Source organism: Papio anubis, chromosome 2, assembly GCF_008728515.1.
Source record: "Papio anubis isolate 15944 chromosome 2, Panubis1.0, whole genome shotgun sequence".
NCBI lineage: Eukaryota > Metazoa > Chordata > Mammalia > Primates > Cercopithecidae > Papio > Papio anubis.
The window spans coordinates 142780545-142800713 of NC_044977.1; the positions used below are offsets into that span (position 1 = coordinate 142780545).

The 20169-nt window shown below is 38.9% G+C and overlaps 2 protein-coding genes and 1 pseudogene across 14 annotated transcripts in view; 2 read left to right on the top strand and 1 right to left on the bottom strand.

Annotated features, from left to right (window-relative positions):
* CP (ceruloplasmin) overlaps window positions 1–2505 on the top strand; it is a 59056-nt gene extending 56551 nt beyond the window's left edge. Inside the window, exons 20-21 of one of the 2 annotated variants that reach the window (XR_004182255.1) lie at window positions 537–617; window positions 2050–2494. The gene's annotated coding sequence lies outside the window, so the exon portion shown is untranslated. Of the gene's footprint in view, window positions 1–536; window positions 618–2049 lie in introns of both variants that reach the window. The other variant, XM_017955795.2, reaches the window with a different exon arrangement.
* Window positions 1–20169, bottom strand: part of HPS3 (HPS3 biogenesis of lysosomal organelles complex 2 subunit 1) — a 44412-nt gene that overhangs the window by 8068 nt on the left and 16175 nt on the right. For 11 of the 12 annotated variants that reach the window (XR_004182256.1, XR_004182260.1, XR_004182257.1 and 8 more), the window contains exons 5-14: window positions 19705–19897; window positions 13943–14024; window positions 11043–11197; window positions 9505–9613; window positions 7221–7402; window positions 6091–6271; window positions 4680–4913; window positions 2582–2767; window positions 2047–2235; window positions 977–1084 (exon numbers count right to left, since the gene is read on the bottom strand). Coding sequence is in view for 7 of the 12 variants with exons in the window: in XM_031663688.1 (XP_031519548.1) it covers window positions 977–1084; window positions 2047–2235; window positions 2582–2767; window positions 4680–4913; window positions 6091–6271; window positions 7221–7402; window positions 9505–9613; window positions 11043–11197; window positions 13943–14024; window positions 19705–19897 (1619 nt within the window). In the remaining 5 variants the exon portion in view is untranslated. The remainder of the gene's footprint in view (window positions 1–976; window positions 1085–2046; window positions 2236–2581; window positions 2768–4679; window positions 4914–6090; window positions 6272–7220; window positions 7403–9504; window positions 9614–11042; window positions 11198–13942; window positions 14025–19704; window positions 19898–20169) is intronic. The other variant, XM_031663691.1, reaches the window with a different exon arrangement.
* On the top strand, window positions 16267–16693 carry LOC116273819 (annotated as a pseudogene).

A 20169-nucleotide genomic window follows, 5' to 3' on the forward strand; every position in this document is an offset into this window, starting at 1 on the left:
ATTTATATCAGTTCCCATAGTGTAAATGAGGCATTGCAAATTCAAAAGCCTAAAGAGGCCAATCAAATGATGAAGATGCATAAGGGCAGCTGGGATAAGGAAAACAGACACTCAGCATTTGGGTCAGGATACCCTAAAGATGATAACTGTGCGGGAGGACAGTGTGAGCACTGCCCAAGGAGAGGCTCCGGGTCAGTCCCAACCCTCAGGTCAGAAGCAATGAGGGCCTTGGGTTAACAGAGCTGCTAAATTTTTCAATAGTGACTTGAAACTCAGAATTCTTAATAGGAAATCTTAATTTTTGTATGTTAGCGCCTACACTGGGAAGACCAAAGAAAACAGATGTGGGCATTATATTGGTCTTTGGGCCACTAAACTGCATTAATAAAATCATATGCTCATGTGGCCCAGCCTGATCCACCAAAAATGTGGACTTTAATTCTCACTGCCAGCCAAAACACTGCTGCAGTCAGAATTATTAAAGGATGATCCACATTCTCTAATCATCCCCCTCATTTCTGAAAAATCCTTTTCAGGAGCTGGATAAACTGACTACTTTGACCTGTTTCTTATAAGAGAAATAGCAGTGCCTGGCTTGGGTGAGAGGCCTAAAATGTGTAAGTCAACACTAACAAAAACAAACTACATCAATAAAAACACCACTAAACATTTGCCACACTTTCATTTCACAAAGTGTTTTCAAGTGCATCCTGAAAATGAGGAAATCAGCCAGGAGACTTGGTGAAGTTTGTCCATCCACCTGCAACGAAACCAGCCACTCAGCACAGGTGTCCCCATCCATCAGCAGTTTCAGGCACAGGCAGGAATTCCCTCCAAGTGTCCTGAGTATGCCTAACTATGGATTTTGCCCCTCAAAATTCTACATTCTAGATTAACAGGACACCTGGGGTCTCAGCAAATTTAATCTTACACTACATTGTAATATGCAATTTCATAAGGAGGTATTTTTACTTACCTGTAATTTTGAAAGATCTTCTGTATAATTTTTATCCGCTAATGAATCAGATGATATTAAGATGTGAACCCATGGATAAATTAAGCCATAATGACTACAGGCATTTATCTAAAACATAAAAGAATTTCTCATAAACAAAATATAACAACAAAAGCTTGCTTATCCATTCCACGAAGAGCAAGCAATCATTAATTCTCTGCCATGTCATAGAATTAGGTATACACTTTCCTGGGAATGGGAAGGACAGTTTTTAAGAATGTATTCCCCTGGAAAATATTTCAGTCTTGCTTGCTTCTACACTAAATATTTCCATATACTTTAAAATGTAAATACTCCAAAGACGCACTTTCTAGCAAAAGAACAATACTGCATTTAAGCCAATTATACCTAACAAGAATATTGGAAATAATTTTTATTAATACTACTTTCTTTAGAAGGCAAAATATCTTTCATAAATTCTCAAGACAATTCCCAAGAAGCCCTGCTTATTCAAGAAGCTGGTAACTTTTCCACTTAGCCCTCCATTAGCCATGGCTAATGAGCTGTGAGAGAAATGGGCTGGGAGCAAGAAGGGTAGCAAGAAGGGTAGAAAGAGTTATTACTGGCTGCCTCAAGTGCTACAGAACAGCTCCTTTATGTGAAACAGACAGGAAATGGGGGCCCACTAAGGAAGTCTCCCTCCCACAGCCTTCTGCAGTTCCTCTCCCACCAATGAGGTCTGCAGATGTCTTCTCTCTTATGTTCTATTTAATGATCCTCTGCTGAGGAAGGACAGATGTGATGTTCTGGAAGAAGTCCCTTTCTCCATGCTTTGGAAACTGAGCTACCACTTCAAGTAAGTGAGGGAAATTAGTAAGTGGAGGACATTCTTTAGAGTACAAAATTATTTAAAATGTAGGCCACTTCAGTTATAGACAAATTTTAAGTGTATTTTTAACTCCTGCGTAAATAAGATACCTGGTAATAGAAAACTAGGTTATATTTTATAATAAATTATAAAAAATAAGAAGGTATGTTTTTGTAATGGGCAATGCATACGTTAAATTTAAGGTATTATTCCATTATCTTACCAGATCCTCCGACGTTCGCAATGGTGTGGTGTCAGGAGGTTGCCTCTTAGACAATCTCCAGATGTACTGGGATGTGAGCTTGAAAAAGAGTTCCTGAAGTACCACATCTGGGAGACATGCCACTAGCTGAGCTTCCCAAAAGTCTACCAAGAGCTGAGGAGTTGTATCTTCATCCTTAGCACAAAGCATCTTGAAAACAGTAAAAGAAGCCTCTATATTCCAGATAAATATAGCACTGATAAAGTGACAGCTGGGCTGAATATCAAAGCATCACATGGGCCATGCAATTAATAATTTACCATTAGCATTAGTGCCATGGCGAAAGAAAATTTAGACTTTTTTTAAAGGAAACAGATTCTAGGTTGTACAAATAAAGTTTCTTCAGATATAATCTTTTAATTAGTACTTTTATAACTGATTATGTATGTATGTTTTTTCAATAAACAAATGAAAAACTCACTTCTCTTATTCTGTCCCTCTCCACCACCAATTTAATGAGGCCATCCAGAAAAATCACATTTTCAAAGTGACAAACCTTAAAAAAGGAATCTGCTTCTTCAATTCCAATTTTGTTGTTCTTCTGCAAGCCCAGAACTGAAGCCACAAGCAATCCAGGCTGAGTCTCCTTCAAGTGAAGTGCAAGCTCAGTTGGAACAATCTGTCCCTTTCTCTGTTGAATCAACAGTCGAGGTTCCAGAATGAAGCCACATACCAACTTCATCTTCAGATAAGAAAGAAATTTAGGAACAAAAGGTACATTGTATTTAGATTGTCCACCTTAGAAATACTAAACATGCTAGTGAATTCACAATGCATGGTTAAGCTATTAATAATTTAATCACAATGTTTTCTTTGACTATAAAGGCTAGTTCTTACCCAAAGAAGGACACCACTGACTGTCTCACAGAAGTTACTAACATTTCACTAAGCATCAAGGTGTCCTATTTTTTGTAGAGAGCTTTATATTTAGCTCTACTTGATTTGAAAATGCAGTCAATTTTCTGTATCCATGGGTTTCACATCCAAGGATTCAACCAACCACAGATCAAAAATATTCGGGATGGCTGAACGCAGTAACTCATGCCTGTAATCCCAGCACTTTGGAAGGCCAAGGAGGGCAGATCACTTGAGATCAGGAGTTCAAGACCACCCTGGCCAACATGGTAAAACCCCGTCTCTACTAAAAATACAAAAATTAGCCAAGCACAGTGGTGCACACCTGTAATCCCAGCTACTTGGGAGGCTGAGGCAGGAGAATCACTTGAACCCAGGAGGTGGAGGTTGCAGTAAGCTGAGATTGCACCACTGCACTCCAGCCTGGGCCACAGAATGAGGCTCTGTCTCAAAAACAAACAAACAAACAAAAAAACCCCCAAAAAACGGCGGCGGGGGGGGGGAACTGCCTCTGTTCTGAACATGTACAGATTTTTAAATTATTATTCCCTAAATAATTCAGTATTAACAACTGTGTAAATAGCAGTTGACATTATATTAGGTATTATAAGTAATAGAGATGATTTGAAGTATATTGGAGAAAGTAGATAGGTTATATGCAAATACTATGCCACTTTATATAAGCAACTTTAGCTTCTGTGGATTTTGGTAACTGTAGAAGGTTCTGAAACCAATCTCCCATAAATACCAAGCGACGACTAATATATCTTAAGTTTTTTCAAAATTATGAAAAGTCATTTTTCTAGAATTCTACTCTTCAAAACAGAAGACATCCCGATGTTGACTTGCTCTCCTCATCATAACAAAGCATGTCATTTGTACAGCGATAAAGCACTTACGTTCTTCCTTTTTTAGTAACCCAAGTCATACTGTGGGCTTTGGCCACAATCTGGCAAGAAAACAGTGCAGGAGCACAGGTTCTGAAGTCAGGCTGCCCGGTTCAATTCTGGTTCTACCACTTAACAGCTGTGTGATCCTGATGAGTTACTTAACCTCTCTGTGTCTTAATTCCCTCATTTGTATAATACTTAATTCCCTCATTTGTATAATACTCCTACCTTATAGCATTATTAAGAATTAAATAATATATGCAAGGAGCTGGTAAATAATAAGTGTTCAATTACACTACCTCTTATTTTCTTCCCTTAAATGATTAACACCTTTGGTAGTGTCCCTAAATGACCTCTTTTCCAAGGGGAAGCCTGTGTTTCTTGGTACAACATTCAAATGTCCAATCCTCCATAAAGTTATCTGTGATTTTACCAAGTGGGGATTATTTATGCAACTACTAGACTTCTAAAGTCCATGGCTAATAGCCCCTTTGCTGTTCTTAAATACATATTACTCTGTTCTTTTCCAGTGCACACACCATATCCCTGATGCCAGATCACATCATCCCCTTGGAGCACAGCCAGTTCTTCAGTAACAAGCTCAGTGCTCTGAACACACCTGACACTAAGTTGAAGTCTTTAGATATCCACTGCTGTCATTTATTGGTCTTATTTCTTTTTCATTTGCCAGATTCGAAGTCCCATTTGGATCACTTTGTTTCTAACATTGTCTGTTTTCCATTACAACTAAGAACATATGAGCTAGAAAGAAGCCAGAAGACAGCTAAACACGTCAGGATTACCAGGTCCTATTTCAGCCTTCTGTTAGCACTGGGCAGGGCTCCATACCTCTGAATGGCTTTTCATTTCATTTCTGTGCATGTCAAGATCTCCCATTTTCAGAGCCACTGCTGCCTTGGTCAATGTCACTAAGATCGATGAAAACCCAGAAGTATCCAGCTTCCTTAGATAGTTCATGGCAGTTAAAGGATTAATATTCTTCATAGAAGGACTACAGAGAATATGGGGCACTTGCTTTGGCTCAGCCACATAAAACATCTGAACCACTTTTGCTGCTAATTCCTTTGGTGAGCAAGAAGGAATAAAAGGAATAAAAGGTCAGTCGGTCAGAAGAAAGCAACAAAATCAGCAAAACATGTGCAAAAAGCCAAGACACAAACATTCCAAGTAAGATAAAACTATAGTATTATGTTCTAATTTTAAACAGACAAAACTGATACTAATACAAGGGAGGCCTGAGATAACCTGAAGTGATCTCTTTGCTGATTATAATGAAGAAAAAACAATGAAAATATGTACCAGGTTATGACCAGCATTTCTAATTTCAACACTTCAGAAGAAGAAAATAAACATCTGATTGAATTATAATAAAAATCCATCATAAAAACTACTATTTAGTTCAAAATATACCCAATTAAGTAAACTGTATGAGAAAATTTCATTTCAAAACCTTAGAACATTTGATACCACAATTTCTAACTTGGCATATTTGCATCCAACTATGTATGAAATACATGAGGGGTTATCTCTTCTTTTCTCTCTCTAAGACAGGGTTTTTCCGTATTGCCCGTGCTGGAATGCAGTGGTGTAATTGTGGCTCACTGCAGCCTCAAACTCCTGGGCTCAAGCGATCCTCCTGCCTCAGCCTCCTGAGTAGCTGGAACTACATACTGATGTATGCCATCAAGCCCAGCTAATTTTTAAATTTTCTGTAGAGATGGGGTCTTGCTCTATTGCCTAGGCTGGTCTCAAACTTCTGGCCTCAAGTAATCCTCCCACCTCGACTTCCCAAAGTGTTGGAATTGCAGATATTAGCCACGTGCCCGGCCCTAAAAATAATCCCTAATAATGTCTTAAGGTCACTGGCCTAAGGTCAGAGTTTTGTAAGTGAAGCTTTGGACACACGGAGTAAGGGATAATTAGGGTTGCGGGAAGGCAAGGGCCGCATTCTGTGTAGCTCTTCTGAGGACATGCTACTGTCACTGGCAGGTGTTGAGACTACAACAGACCACATGTCCCTGTCTGTATAATGAGAAAGTATGAGAAGATTACCCATAAGTTCTTTTCCAAGCTATCATTCTATCTTCATTAATGAAGAAAATGGCACATGACTTTTTTAGAAAAAGAATATCAAAGAAGAAAAATATTTGGAACCTGATTTCTAAACAGTACTACATAAAATAAACCACTAAAATGAAAAGTTAAAAATATTAGATCTAAAACAGAAAACTATAATCACTTCACTTAATTCTTCATCCAGGTTTTCATAAAGTGAATGATTAATGTAAAAGATTAATCCCCTCTCGTATTTCTGTAATCCATCCTCTACTGTCCAGTCCATGCGGGCCAGAACTTCAGCCATAGACAAACCAGACATCTTATAGTATGGCAAGGTGAGATGAGAATGCTGGGAGTCAAGCCTAAAGGGAAGGAAATAAAAAACCTGAAATTTGTCATTTTTTTAAAGACAGGGTCTCACTATGTTGTCCAGACTGATCTCAAACTCCTGATCTCAAGTGATCATCCCACCTCAGCCTCCCAAAGTGCTGGGATTCCAGGTGTGAGTCACCATGCCTAGTCAAATTTGTGATTTTTAAACCTGGATATCTAACACATTCTATAATAGAATATATCATGCTTTCCAGAAGATATAAATTCCAAAATACTTTTCTACTGCCATTAGTAACTAAAACAAACTCCTAAGTTTTATTTTACAAACTTCTAATTAATGCAGTTTCTTTTTGCCTGCTCATAATAGAAACAAAAACAACAATTTAAGTTAATTCTAATATTCATGATCAGACTCTAAAATAATGGTGTTTATAGGAGGAAAAGTCTGTTTTATTAATTTTTAACCATTCATGTGGATCAAGTAAGTCGAAAACAATCATATGCAAAACAATGTGTAAACATTACTCTCAAAAATAAAAACACTATTCATACTAGTGTCCCTTTCTGACATCATAAAAGCACTGACTACTAAGATCAAAATCATAGACTGTCCAACTGGCAGCTCTCCCTTAAGCTACAGACAATAAACTAGTCATACAGCTATGTCAGGGATTTTCAAAGCCTGAGAAAAATGTCAAAGCCCTAAGTTAAACAGTGGGAAAATCACAAACTTGAGATTTACTGCTCATCTTCTAAACTGTGACTCCTTGAGAGCAGGAAATGGGTTACATTCATTTTTGTATGTTGAAGCCTAGCACAGTATCTAACAGAGTATGTGCTCAATAAATGCTTGTGGAAGAAGTGAATAAATGAACCACCTCCCCATTTATCAGGTAACTACCAGAGATGGAAAAGCTAACAAGTGCACCCACAGTTCAAGATGGCTTCTGTAACAAGGTTTCAAGAGGTGTCACCCACCTGCTGTAACAGTCCCCAAGGTGCCCACAGCTTTCCTTAAATGCTTCCAAAAGCTCTGCCTTCTCTCCAGGTTCCAGCTGACTGGCATCCATCAGGGCAGCTCGCACTAACAGATGAGCCTCACTGAGAAGGTGAATGCAGCTCTGGGTTTTGACAGTCTTATAGGTATTGCTATAGTCTATCTAAAACAAAAAAGACAAACACTAATGTTGCTGAAGAGAGACTCTCAAAAGTTCCTCAGTTCTTAAAATAATTTATACATTTTGTTAGTAAAATTAACATTTGGACATATTAAACCCTAAAAGTAAACAAACTAGTTATGTATCATTCTGACAAGCGCTTAGCTGAAGGGCTTTTTTCCCATCATCTATGAGCCAGTTTAATACATACATGATTATAAATAATACCTTGTTAAACAGCTCTAATCATTAGAGAGGTCCAAATAATACTGTAATACTAATAATACTGTAAACTTAGCAACAATTTTATCTCAATAAGACTAGTGAACGTACTAATATTTGAAATAGTTAAGCTTAAAAAAATTATGATTTAATTCTTTCTCAAATTTAGACTGAGTATTCTTCCCCTATTTCAGTTTCAATTTGTAAGTTTAGGCTCTACTACATCTATTTCCATAACTCATAGAGGGCTCGTAAAAATTATCACTAGCTAATCTGACTCAATCAGTATATTCAGACTCTAGCAGTCAAATCACCTAAATGAAGACTTTCAATTAAGCAAGACTGAAAAGACAGGGCACAGCTGACATAATAACTGGCATTAAATTATTGGCAGGGACAAATCAGGCAACACCTTGACCTGATGATCAAAATTAACATCACCAAAGAGGGGCACATGAACAGCATGTGCCTCCAGATGTGATACCCTTAACACAAAAATCACCTATGCAATATTCTGGCTGAAAATGCATAATCTGAATCTAACCATTAAAAAAAAGAGCAAACCCTAAATAAGGAATACTCTCAAAAAAAAGTAAAGGGGAAAACTGTATTTGTCAAAAATATCAATGTCATAAAATATAATGAAAGGCTATAGAAATATTCCAGATTCAGGGAGGCTAAAGAGATACACTACCTGATCCTAGACTGGGTCTTGAACTGGAGGAGGGGGAATGCTATTAAGCCACTGAGTCAGCTGACAGAATTAGACTATGAACAAACCAGATAAAGCACTGTGCCAATGTTAAATGTATTAAAACATACTACTGTATTGTGGTATGCAAGAGAGTATCCTGATTCTTAGAAAATATATGCTGAAGTACTTAAGGGCAAAAGACTGATGTATGCAGTTTACCTCCCAAAGAATCAGAAAACAGCATATGTATACGTGTGTGCACAGAAAGCACAGAGTGCATAAAAGAGAGAGAGAGAAGCAAATAGGGTAAAATGTTGACTGTGGAGAAACCTGTGTGGGGAATGGGAATATACAGAATATTCTTTTTTGAAAAAGAGTCAAAAGAGTCAGGGTCTTGCTGTGTCACCCAAGCTGGAATGCAGTGGTACGACCATAGCTCGTTGTAGCCTTGAACTCCTGGGCTCAAGTGATCTTCCCATCTTAGCTTCCCAAGTAGCTAGGACTACAAGTATGTGCCACCACAACTGGCTAATTTTTTTTATTTTTTGTACAAATGGGATCTCACTGTGTTACCGAGGCTAGTCTCGAACTCCTGGCCTCAAGCAACCCACCTGCCTTAGTCTCCCAAAGGGTTCGGAACAATATACTTATTCTTGCAACTTTTCTTTAAGTCTGAAATTGTTCCAAAATAAAGAGTTAAAATAATTGCCAGGGAGGAGTAGGAAGCTCTCACTCTTAGATCAGGAATAAGGATGCTCCCTATGGGTCCCTCCCCCCAGGACAATGCTGCAGTAGCTGTAGTGCCCTGGGACAATCTGCTAACATTTCTAAATAAGAAGAGTGGGACAGGGATATACAATCCTAGATTTTTTTTTTTCTCCATTTCTTAGCTATCTTTGCTAGGGTTCAAAGTTAAGGTCAAAGACTATGTTTAGATTGGCCAATCGATCTTCTTCAGAGAGTGGGTATGAATAAGGCAGTCTTATTCTAGTGAAGGGAATTTCTACTGGTTCTTTGGATGTCAGAAGCTGTAAAAATAAGGATACAGAGAGAGAGACACATTCCACTGTCAGAGTCAGGAAGCTGAATGGCTGCAGTATCCTGCATGTATGATAATTAGAATCAATTTCTGATCATTAATTTCAGTCTAAATATCTACAAACAAGAATCAGAAGTTTGAAAAGAGTACCATCTCTTTGTACAGTTGCACTGGTGAGATCGTATTCACAATATACAAATTCCACCCAGCCTCAGCTACAGGAGGTATTTTGATCTTAACACTGGTATCTTTTCTAGAACTAAAAGCAAAACAAAGGACAATAATTTTAAAATGACATTATTAATAAATGGTAGCTGCAAATGGTAAATATTGGATATAAAATAACTATAAAATCATTTTCATTTACTATCTTCTTAAGTGATTAACTGTACACTCTATTGTTATGGAATATTAGTTCATAATACTACATAGGCTAACTGCATTTAATATTCTGTAATTTTCATGTAATGATAAACCAACTGCTTCCAATTCACTCCACAAGTATTCTCAAATGAGCAATAAGTTCAAAGAACAGGCAAGTCCTGTCAAAAGGAAAATATCCTTGACTGTGGAAGTCCCCATGCCCAGGCTCGTTTCTGCATTTGACTTTCACGAATCTAGCATGCCCTAAGCCACAAATCTAAGCAGAAGCAACATCATGGCTGCTGAGAATATGATGAAGACACATAAAACTGTTAAGTTTGCTTAAAGCACTATCTTATCTCTTGCTTTCACTATGTGATGCATTTTCTTTAGTGTATAATCTTTTAAAATTGTTTATCAAATGAATTAGAATTTTTAAAAGATCATTTAAAAAGTTATATCAAATGTGCAAGACTACAAACTGCTTTTCCTCTTGCCAGAAAGCTTTTAGGATCAGTAAGCCCCATACTCTGTGTACACTCAAAGTGATCAGTTACCAAAGTCCCCCTCTGATTCCTGTTGATGCAACAAAGCATAGCCACTAACAATTTGAAAAAGTAAAAATCCATGTTAAAAATAACCTATGTTTGATATGACATACACTATATGCTTCACTCCCTGAAGAGATTTCTTTCTTGATTAGATTTTCCTTAGAGAAGTTAGATTGCATTCTCTACCACTAAGTAAGAAAACATCAAATAGAAGCATAACTAGTCTGGAATTAAGCATTCTATTCTAAACAATGGGAAAGCAGAAACCTAACAGATAACAAGAGATGAATGTTATCAAAATACAACTTTATTTTCAGATAGATCGCATATCTATAGATCATAAATGTGCTTTAAGGTAAAACATACATTATTAATTTCTTTTGTAATATCAGAAAATAATTTTAGATAAAAATGTAACTACTGAAAGGGTCAAAGAGGAAAGACAGTAAAAACTCCTATAGTTTCAATTAGTATTACAGGCTCAGTCTTTCCCATTAATTACACAGAAAAGCATGTCCTTTAACTAATCTAAAACACCTTTGATTTTTACTGAAACTATTTTATAATCCATTTTCTCCTAAAAGTTCCCAGGTCAGTTATAAAGTGTATTACAGAGATTGTTAGAACCTTCTTTTCTTTCTCTGGAAAAATACTACCATAAAAAAGCCATTTGATCATTCCAAGTTATGATTTAAAAAAAGATAAACACAAAATATACCAGTTACAATTCATTCCAGAAACTGGCAGGAATGCCTGGGGCAAGGGGATGCTTACAGAAGCCTCTTGGGTGACTGTCTTCTCTCTGGAATGGCCTCAGGGTCTGCTTTAGTCAAAAGTATGATGTGGTTTTTAAAGTGACAGATGGCTTTCAAGCCTATGAAAAGCTGTATTCTTAAAGCACAGACATCCATACTAACAGGTGGGCAAGCCTAGTAAAGGAAAACCACAAATTTAAGCAAGAAATAAAGGTACATGCACTTCAATCTTCAAAAATCAGTCAGTTTATTTGATAAAATCTCCTGCTGCCGCCATCCTATACCCACCACCACCAAAAAACAAATAAACAAACAAAAAAACAATCCAAATACCTATTCTTAACAGAGGAGGTTATCTAAACCTATGTAACCAATAGCGCATTCTATATAGCTACTCAGTCAACAAACTCATTTATTGATTGAATAAATGTGGAAAGAGGGTCCCACAGCTGCAGGAACTTCTGTGTGTGCCCCACAGATATCTCCAAGAGAGGAAGCTGGTACCCTGCCACCCAGGGAAACCCCTACTACTAGCAGGATGGTTAGGGGTATGCCGAAATGGGGTTTTTAGGCAAAACCAGACACTATGAAAGGACATTCTACTGCATGCAGAGTACATAAAATGGCTTCTTTGTGGATGTGTGTGTGAAAGGAATGCTTGTAAGTTCCGATGGCCCCTGACTGTTAGTCTATTAGGTATGAACAGTGCATGGAATGGCTGACAGGCTGGAACATGTCAGATAAACTAGAGGAGCTAGCCTTTTGCTCTTGTAAAGGACCATTAATTCAAGTAGAATGAATAAGAAAACTAATGGAAGAGCTCTATTCTGGCATGCTGCCAGGACCCTGCCTTCTTGTCCATGCATGCTGTTTTGATTCTGAGGTCATCTTCACTGTTACCTCCATGTAAAAATAGTTCAGGTGGCTTGGCTAGTGCTGAGCAGCCAGAATCTCAGAGGAAAAGGAGACAGACCACATGCACTTTCAACCAGACTCTGAGGTTGTGAAACTTTTTCCGGATGTCACAGCTCCAAAGCCTGAGTCAGCAGGTGGGCTAAACGTGTGCTTGTTTAACTGGCACCTAGGGCTTCAGAACTGGTGGAGTTGCAGGAAAGGAGCAACCGTGAGGTGTGATCATCCCTTCTCCCTCCTACCTCCATGGGCCTCAAGGGCAGCATACCCCCACCAGATGCCCACCTCTCCTTATCCCTCCCCTTTGTCTCTTCCTTGTTCCTTCGCTCTGCTTTTATAAGACTCTGAAAATACATGGAATTTTTTTTTTCCAAATGTACATTGATCCTACTTCAATCTATAAGGTACTTTAAATCACACCATCACCCCTATATAAGCCTATGTCTTTCTGAGGTTTGAAAAGGCAAGGAGGGAAAAGAAGAGGACAAAGAATGGAAGTTTTACTTTTTTAATCTGTTACTTTTCTATTTTTACAAAGGAAATAATCCTGATTTTAAAATAATCTCTCAAAAAGGCCATGTGTGTATCTTACACAGACAAAGGCACAGGAAATCTGTGGTTCTGGTTTCCCAAGAGGCTGAGAGCAGGCAGTAAGCCTGGTCAGCAACAGAAAACCACAGGCAGGCCATTAAAAAGGGTCACTAGGAACTCAGAGACCATGCTTTCCATAAAACACTATTATATGACACAATTTGGGCGACAGTGACTGTGAAAGAGTATCTCAGACACATTAGGCACTGTGTCAGGGCTGGTTTGTTAAAACAACCATCATTATTGAAGGCTTATTTTTCTGGAAAAAGGTATTCCAGTTTCCAGACAGATATAAACCAATTTTTGAAATGCAGAGCATCATGATTTGGGAGCTTCTTGCAGCATGTATATTCCTAACAAACAGCCAATTCAACTAGCTTATACTTCAGAAGTAAAATAACACAGGTGAATATAATGTACATGATCAGCATATTTCTGAGAACAGAAATTCAAAGTCAGAAAACACAGAATCTCAACATAATAATGCCTACATTTATTTTGTGGTCAAGAGGATTTTTTTAGAGACCAAGCACTTTACTTCGCACTAAAAATGAGATTACTGATCTACCATATCCATTAACTCTTAGATTAAGTATAGAAGGTTATCAAAGGCTTATAAAATACAGAATTACAGGCATAGCTGATAATAGTATAAACAAATCATTTTAATGCATTGTATTCAATTTTGTGCTCTTAAGTATATTGATTTCTGGACTGTTTTGTTAACAGCTCTGTAAAACTGCCACTTATATTTCCATTTAATAAAATACAATTGCTCCAGGCATGGTGGCTCATGCCTGTAATTCCACCATTTTGGGAGGCTGAGGCAGGCAGATCACTTGGGCCCAGAAGTTCAAGACTAGCCTGGGCGACATAGCAAAACCCCATCTCTGCAATAATAATAATAATAATACAAAAGAAATGAGCAGGGCATGGTGGTGCACACCTGTAGTCCCAGCTACCTGAGGGGCTGGGGTGGCAGGATCACTTGAGTCAAAGAGTTCGAGGCTGCAGTGAGCTATGATTGTGCCACTGCCCTCCAGCCTGGGTGACAGAGCAAGACCCTGACTCGAAAAAATTAAAAGTTAAAAATAAAAAAATAAAAAATAAAATTGTAGTATACCATAGTTGTGAACTGCTCTCAGTTCACACTTTTCATATTCTTTACCAAACTTTAAAAACTATGCACTAAATCAATTCAGAGTGAAATGTTTGCAAAGCAATCTTAAAAACTGTCAACTAAGCCATGAATCACAAAATCCTTACTATTTTATATCCAAAAGTTCTAATTCAATACATTAGACAACCTTAAGCTCTTTCGTTCTTGCCTAGCTTAGGTCTGAGAGCAAATCTATGAGTATTCATGTGCTCCTTTGTGATCGTAAGGTTTCACTGTCTTCATAAGCCAGTTCTTACCTTCAGGGTGGTGTCCATGTACGGGTCCTCCTCACGAGCTGCCGCCGCACTGCACCGTACAGTGAAACACTGCAGGTTGTTACTGAGGAGGAAGAACCAGGCTGCTGAGCAAAGTGAGGCCAAGAACCAACATACCCGCACCAGGGAGGGTTTCACAGGCAAACACGCCAATGGCAGGGGTGGCAGTCAAGTATCTACCAAATATTGCCAAGGTAAACTGCTTCTCAGTAAGAGGAATGCCTCAGAATCCTGTGGTTTTTAAAAATATACAACTGGTCCCCATAACACCCCCAGTGAATCGCAATCTCTAGGGGCCGAATCTAGACGTGTATATTTCTACAAAACTCCGTATGTGACTCTGATGTGCATCTATAGTTAGGAACCATGGAACTGGGTCGATATCTTCATTTTACAGACAAATGATGCCCCCAGTACCTGCCCAAGGTACAGAAGGGTGTCTATCAAAACCAAGATTAAAACCCATTTCTTAACTGTTGTTCTTCCTCACCCACCTCATGATGAAATCCATCCTGGATTATGCTGGACAACATAGACTATGCAAACTCAAATCCAATGGTCAAATTGAAAATGAGAGACCATCTAAAGGCATCTTCAGAATTACCTAGTCCAGCAGCTTGTTTTAAAGATTGGGGCATGAAAGGTTCATGACTGGTCCACCGCCTCTCTGGAGAGTACAGCCAATTAGTTCCCAGGTCTCCTGACCCCTCACACTCCTCTACCTCTTTCCACAACTCCAGGCTGCTTCTGCATACGAAAAGGACCTAGGGACTCCACAGTAAGTGCCTGGTTGTCATCGAGGTCAACCCTCGAATATTGACATTAAAAACAGTTAATTAACTTAGAAATTGCTATACAATGATGTATATTTCTGTCCCATTATGTGATGGGACAGAAATTAATATTTTTATTCCTTCCTTCTCCCTCCCTTTTTACAAAAAAACTATAAAGTGGGAGAAGCAAAAATGAACTCTTTAAAATAAAAAAAAAGGACTAAAGCAAACCTAACAGTAATATTAAATTTAAAAAAATTCCTCAAAAAGAAAGGCATTCTGATATTTTTAGTTAGGAGACTTAGCACATTTTAAGAGGTAGTCAGGCCTCTCTCCATCTGCTGGTGCTTCCACTTCAGCCTCAGCCCACTGCAATCTCTATCTCTGCAAAGTTCTAGGAAATGACCCCTGGAGTCCTGACAATAACTAGGACAGTAGCACCACCATTTACAAATCTGGAGTACAGTTAGCAACCTTGGGAAGCAAACTGAGAGAGAGGGAAGCAAAAAAGCACCTGCAGTGGGACCAGAAGGACAGTTGAGAATAGCTATGACCACAAAAACCAATGACCTTTAGATTCTAGAGATAAAAAGGAAGCGTCTCATGGCCAGGCAGTGGCTCACGCCTGTAATCCCAACACTTTGGGAGGCTGAGGTGGGTGAATTGCCTGAGGTCAGGAGTTTGAGACCAGTCTGGCCAACATGGTGAAACCCTGCCTCTACTAAAAATACAAAAAAATTAGCTAGGCGTGGTGGCAGGCGCCTGTAATCCCAGCTACTCAGGAGGCTGAGGCAGGGGAACTGCTTGAACCAGGGAGATGGAGGTTGCAGTGAGCTGAGTCATACCACTGCACTCCAGCCTGGGCGACACAGCGAGACTCCATCTCAAAAAACAAAAGAAGTCTTGATGTGCTTAACTCTGGGAGAAAAGGATTTCATGGGGGGCTTTCCTACTTACATATTTCTATAAAGTTGGCATTTTACATGATTTTATTTTGTTCTTTGCTTCTTAAAAAATCTCTATTGCTTTCTTTGGGCGTATACCAATCTTCAAGAAACTTTTCAAGACCACCTTACGGGACAAGTGATTTTGAAACATTTATCTATTGGGTAAAATAAAAAAGATGGGCCAGGCGCAGTAGCTCACATCTGTAATCCCAGCACTCTGGGAGGCCATGGCGGGTGGATCATCTGAGGTCAGGAGCTGGAGACCAGCTTGGCCAACATGGTGAAACCCCATCTCTACTAAAAATACAAAAAAATTAGTCAGGCATGGTGGCAGGTACCTATAATCACAGCAACTTGGGAGGCTGAGGCAGGAGAATCGCTTACACCCCAGAGGCAGAGGCTGCAGTGAGCTGAGACCGCACCATTGCACTCCAACCTGGGCAACAAAAGCGAAACTCCGATTTGATTTGAAAAACAGGAGTGGAGATTCTTATTAAGAATCTGAATGTAGAGCAGTGTGAAGAAGAGGCAAGAACGACCCCTGGACCGACCAAAGTCTGCGCGCGCTGCATCCCGCCTCCAGCACCTACGTCCCACTGCTGTCCCCACCATGCCCAAGAGAAAGGCTGAAGGGGAAGCTAAAGGAGATAAAGCCAAGGTGAAGGACGAACCACAGAGAAGATCCGCGAGGTTGTCTGCTAAACCTGCTCCTCCAAAGCCAGAGCCCAAGCCTAAAAAGGCCCCTGCAAAGAAGGGAGAGAAGGTACCAAAGGGAAAAACGGAAAAGCTGATGCTGGCAAGGAGGGGAATAACCCTGCAGAAAACGGAAATGCCAAACAGAGCAGGCACAGAAAGCTGAAGGTGCTGGAGATGCCATTTGAAGTGTGTGCATTTTTGATAACTGTGTACTTCTGGTGACTGTACAGTTTGAAATACTATTTTTTAACAAGTTTTATAAAAATGCAGAATTTTGTTTTACTTTTTTTTTTTTTTTAAGCTATGTGGTTAGCACACAGAACACTTCATTGTTGTTTTTGGGGGAAGGGGCGTATGTCACTAATAGAATGTCTCCAAAGTTGGATTGATGTGGGGAAAACACCTTTCCCTTCCAGTTTTGAGAGACTTCCTCTTGGCTCCCAGGAGGAGGGATTCCCTGACTTTGACACACGTGGCCATCTTGGCACAAAAGCCTTGTGGTATGGAAAAACAAATTTGTTTTTATGTCCTCTTCTCCCTTTCCATCTTTCAGCATAGACTTAACTCCCTTAAGCCTAGACATCTGTTGAGAACTAACCCCTAGTCATTGGTTACCAGTGTGTCTGGAAATCTGGACTTTCCAGTGATGCCACTGAGATGGCACCTGTCAAAACAGCAGTGGTTCCATTTCTAGATTGTGGATCTTCAGGTAAATTCTGCCATTTTCATTTCACTTCCTGAAAGTCAGGGTCAGCTTGTGAAAAGTTGTTAAACAACATGCTAAATGTGAAATGTTAACCCTCACTCTAAACTTTCCCTGTTCAGAGCATGAGATGAAGACTTCATTGGGTTTTATAGTGGCTTTCTGATTTTTGGCAGTCCACTGAAGAAGGGAGTTTGAAAGTTGTTGTATACTGTTAACGATTGTCTGCCCATGTCCTGCCTGAAATACCATGATTGTTTATGGAAAGTATCTTTAATGAAGCTGGATACAGTTTGGCTTGGAAAAAAAAAAAAGAATCTGAATGTACATAAAACAACTGCTATTCTAATGTCTAATGGTTTCACAGCCAAGTTAATGATGTCAGTCTCCTTTAGTGCTGATAATAAGCTCAAAATTTTCCTATCTGGAGGCAGTCAAAATGCACGAATTACAAGTCCATTCAAACTCATAATATAATGCTTTCAAGACTCTACACTCCAAACTTGTATGTAACTTATAAATAAGACAGATGGGGCAATAGATTTAGTGGGTCCAACACTAATTCTCAGTGTACTTCAAGTATATACAATCAGATGGGAAAAAGATGGATAGTCTTTTACATCTATATGATGGGACAGAAATCAGTATTTTTATTCCTTCCTCTTCCCTTTCTTTTTCCATTGTATCTGAGATGGTATAGTTTCCTAGATTCTTCTGCATCCTTAAAAATTTTCATCTTTCTCCTCTTGCTTACTGAGCAAGACCTTCACCAGAGTTTAATTCTTTAATAACTTTTCACTACCTATATACATTCTCACTACTTTAATAATCAACTGTTTTGTTGGTGGTAATAAAACTTCTAAGCTTTCCTCTTTACCCTAATCTACAGTTCTATGTGTCCAAAAGCCTACTTAGCATTCTCTTGATAATCTATAAGCATCTTAAACTCAAATGTCTAAACCAAACATCTCTTTTGCCCCACATTTCACCAGCCTCCATTGTTTCATAAAAGTAGGCAAAACCATGGTGGGATTTTTCATGCCTCCTACATCCCCATTATCCCATCAGACAAGTCTTTTAACTTTCCCACTGAAGCCTCTCCCATCCATCCTCCCTTCTCCTTTCATTACCACTACCCTGCCTGAATACCACCCCTTAATATCTTTGCCTGAACTATGCCAATAGCTTATTTATCTATGTTCAATCCATCTTCCACCACAGCTACCATTAATTTTCCTAAAGCAAAATACGTTCTGATCATATTACTTTCTCTGGTTAAAACTTTAAAAAGTCCTTAGTTTAATTTTCAAATCCTTGAGCTCTCTCTCAAGCACTGTTTTCACCACCTGTCTACTTTTCAGCTTCTTTATATTTAAAGAACATCACTACCTAACACTTTGGACACTGGAAAGACTAGCTACCTCCACATTGTTCACTTAAGAAACACACTGCCAAGGGCAGCATTTCTCCTTAAGCCAGAAATCAGGTGGAGAAGGGAGTACAACCACTAAGAGTGGATATCAGAATCTCCAGATTGGTTCTATGCAGTTTGGAATCTCCAGCACCTGCTAGAGATTCTGATACTACCACTCAGTGGTGGGGGGATCTCTGTCCTGTGCAAGTAACTTTTGGATGTTCCTAAAAACTTGATACAGTTTTTGTTTATAGTCTTCCTTCAATCTATAATGCACATCTCTTTCCATCTTCATCTACCAAAATTCTAGCTAGCTTTCATGCTTCACTTCAAACACAATCAGCTATCTACAACTTCCCCATACAACTTAGCCAGAAGTAATTTCCTTCCTCCCAATGTCAATGGCACTTTCATGAGGTCTTAAGACATTTTTCACAAATCTCCCAGTGTCTATGACTCTTGTATGTCTCTCTAACTTTCTCTTCTATTGTTGTTTTAGAAAGTTGTTGGTGTATCTTATTCACAGTTGCTTGGTCAGAGGACACAACGAAGTGCCCTGAACATAATCTAAGCTCAAAAAACAGGAAATAGAACCAAAACCATCATATGCTGCTGAGATTAAAAGGAAATGAAATCAAGCTACTGCTTGTGAACCCAGTTTACATGCCAGCATAACAGGGGAAGGCAACTCAACACATCTGCCACCAAATAGCACATGACTTTGACCAATTCTAACCTCTCTGTAACTACTTCCCTATCTGTGCCAATCAGGGAGAGAATAAGATCATCTCTCTGGCCCCTTCACAGTTCTAAACTATTACAAAATAACTCAATTTATACTAGAAAAACATGGTAGCAGTGAGAAAAAAAAATTAGGAAATCTAACAAGAAACATAAAGAGACACTCTGACTGGCTGCATTGACTTTTCATTAAAATTCCCTATGAAAGTCTTCCTTTATGAAGAACCTTATACTTCTTTACAGGGATCCCCATTCAGTCTAAGGAAACAAAACAAAGAGAAAACCAGGGTCTAAATCTTTGACATTCAAAAGGCAGGTATGGGTCATCAAAAGACGGACTCGCGATGACATGTAACTCATGCATTTAGAGTACTCTCTGCTAGTTCACAAAATTCTTACAGATTTAGGCAGTACCTCAAAAATTTACAAATAAGTGACTCACAGGCCAGCAAGTGACCCTGTAACAGTACCTTGTAATCACGTGCAAAAATTGTGGCGTGAGTACTGCCTGCTGAGACTTCTCAGGATACTGGTAGACTGACATCAATTCAACAGATTTCACAACCATGTAGAGATAGCCCACATGAGGTAAGGAGAAAAAGCAAAAGAGACTCAGCAACTCTTTTTCCTGAGACAAATTTTTTCCATCAGAAGTAAGAGAACCTGCATGCAAAAATGAAAAAAATAAAACACCATGAAACCAGTAAAGGGGGAAATAATCACATATTGACTTTGCTATGCAAACTGTATCAGCGGGTAACCAAAGAGTTGCAAAGGGGAAGTTGCTCTTTATAGAAGAATGCTGACAAGAAATAAAAAAGGAGTAATATAATCAGAATATCAACATCGTACAACCCCTACTAAATTAACAGATCTAAGTAATGATCATCAATGGCTGTTAACATCACAAAAAGAGTCCACTGGCAGAGCTCAAC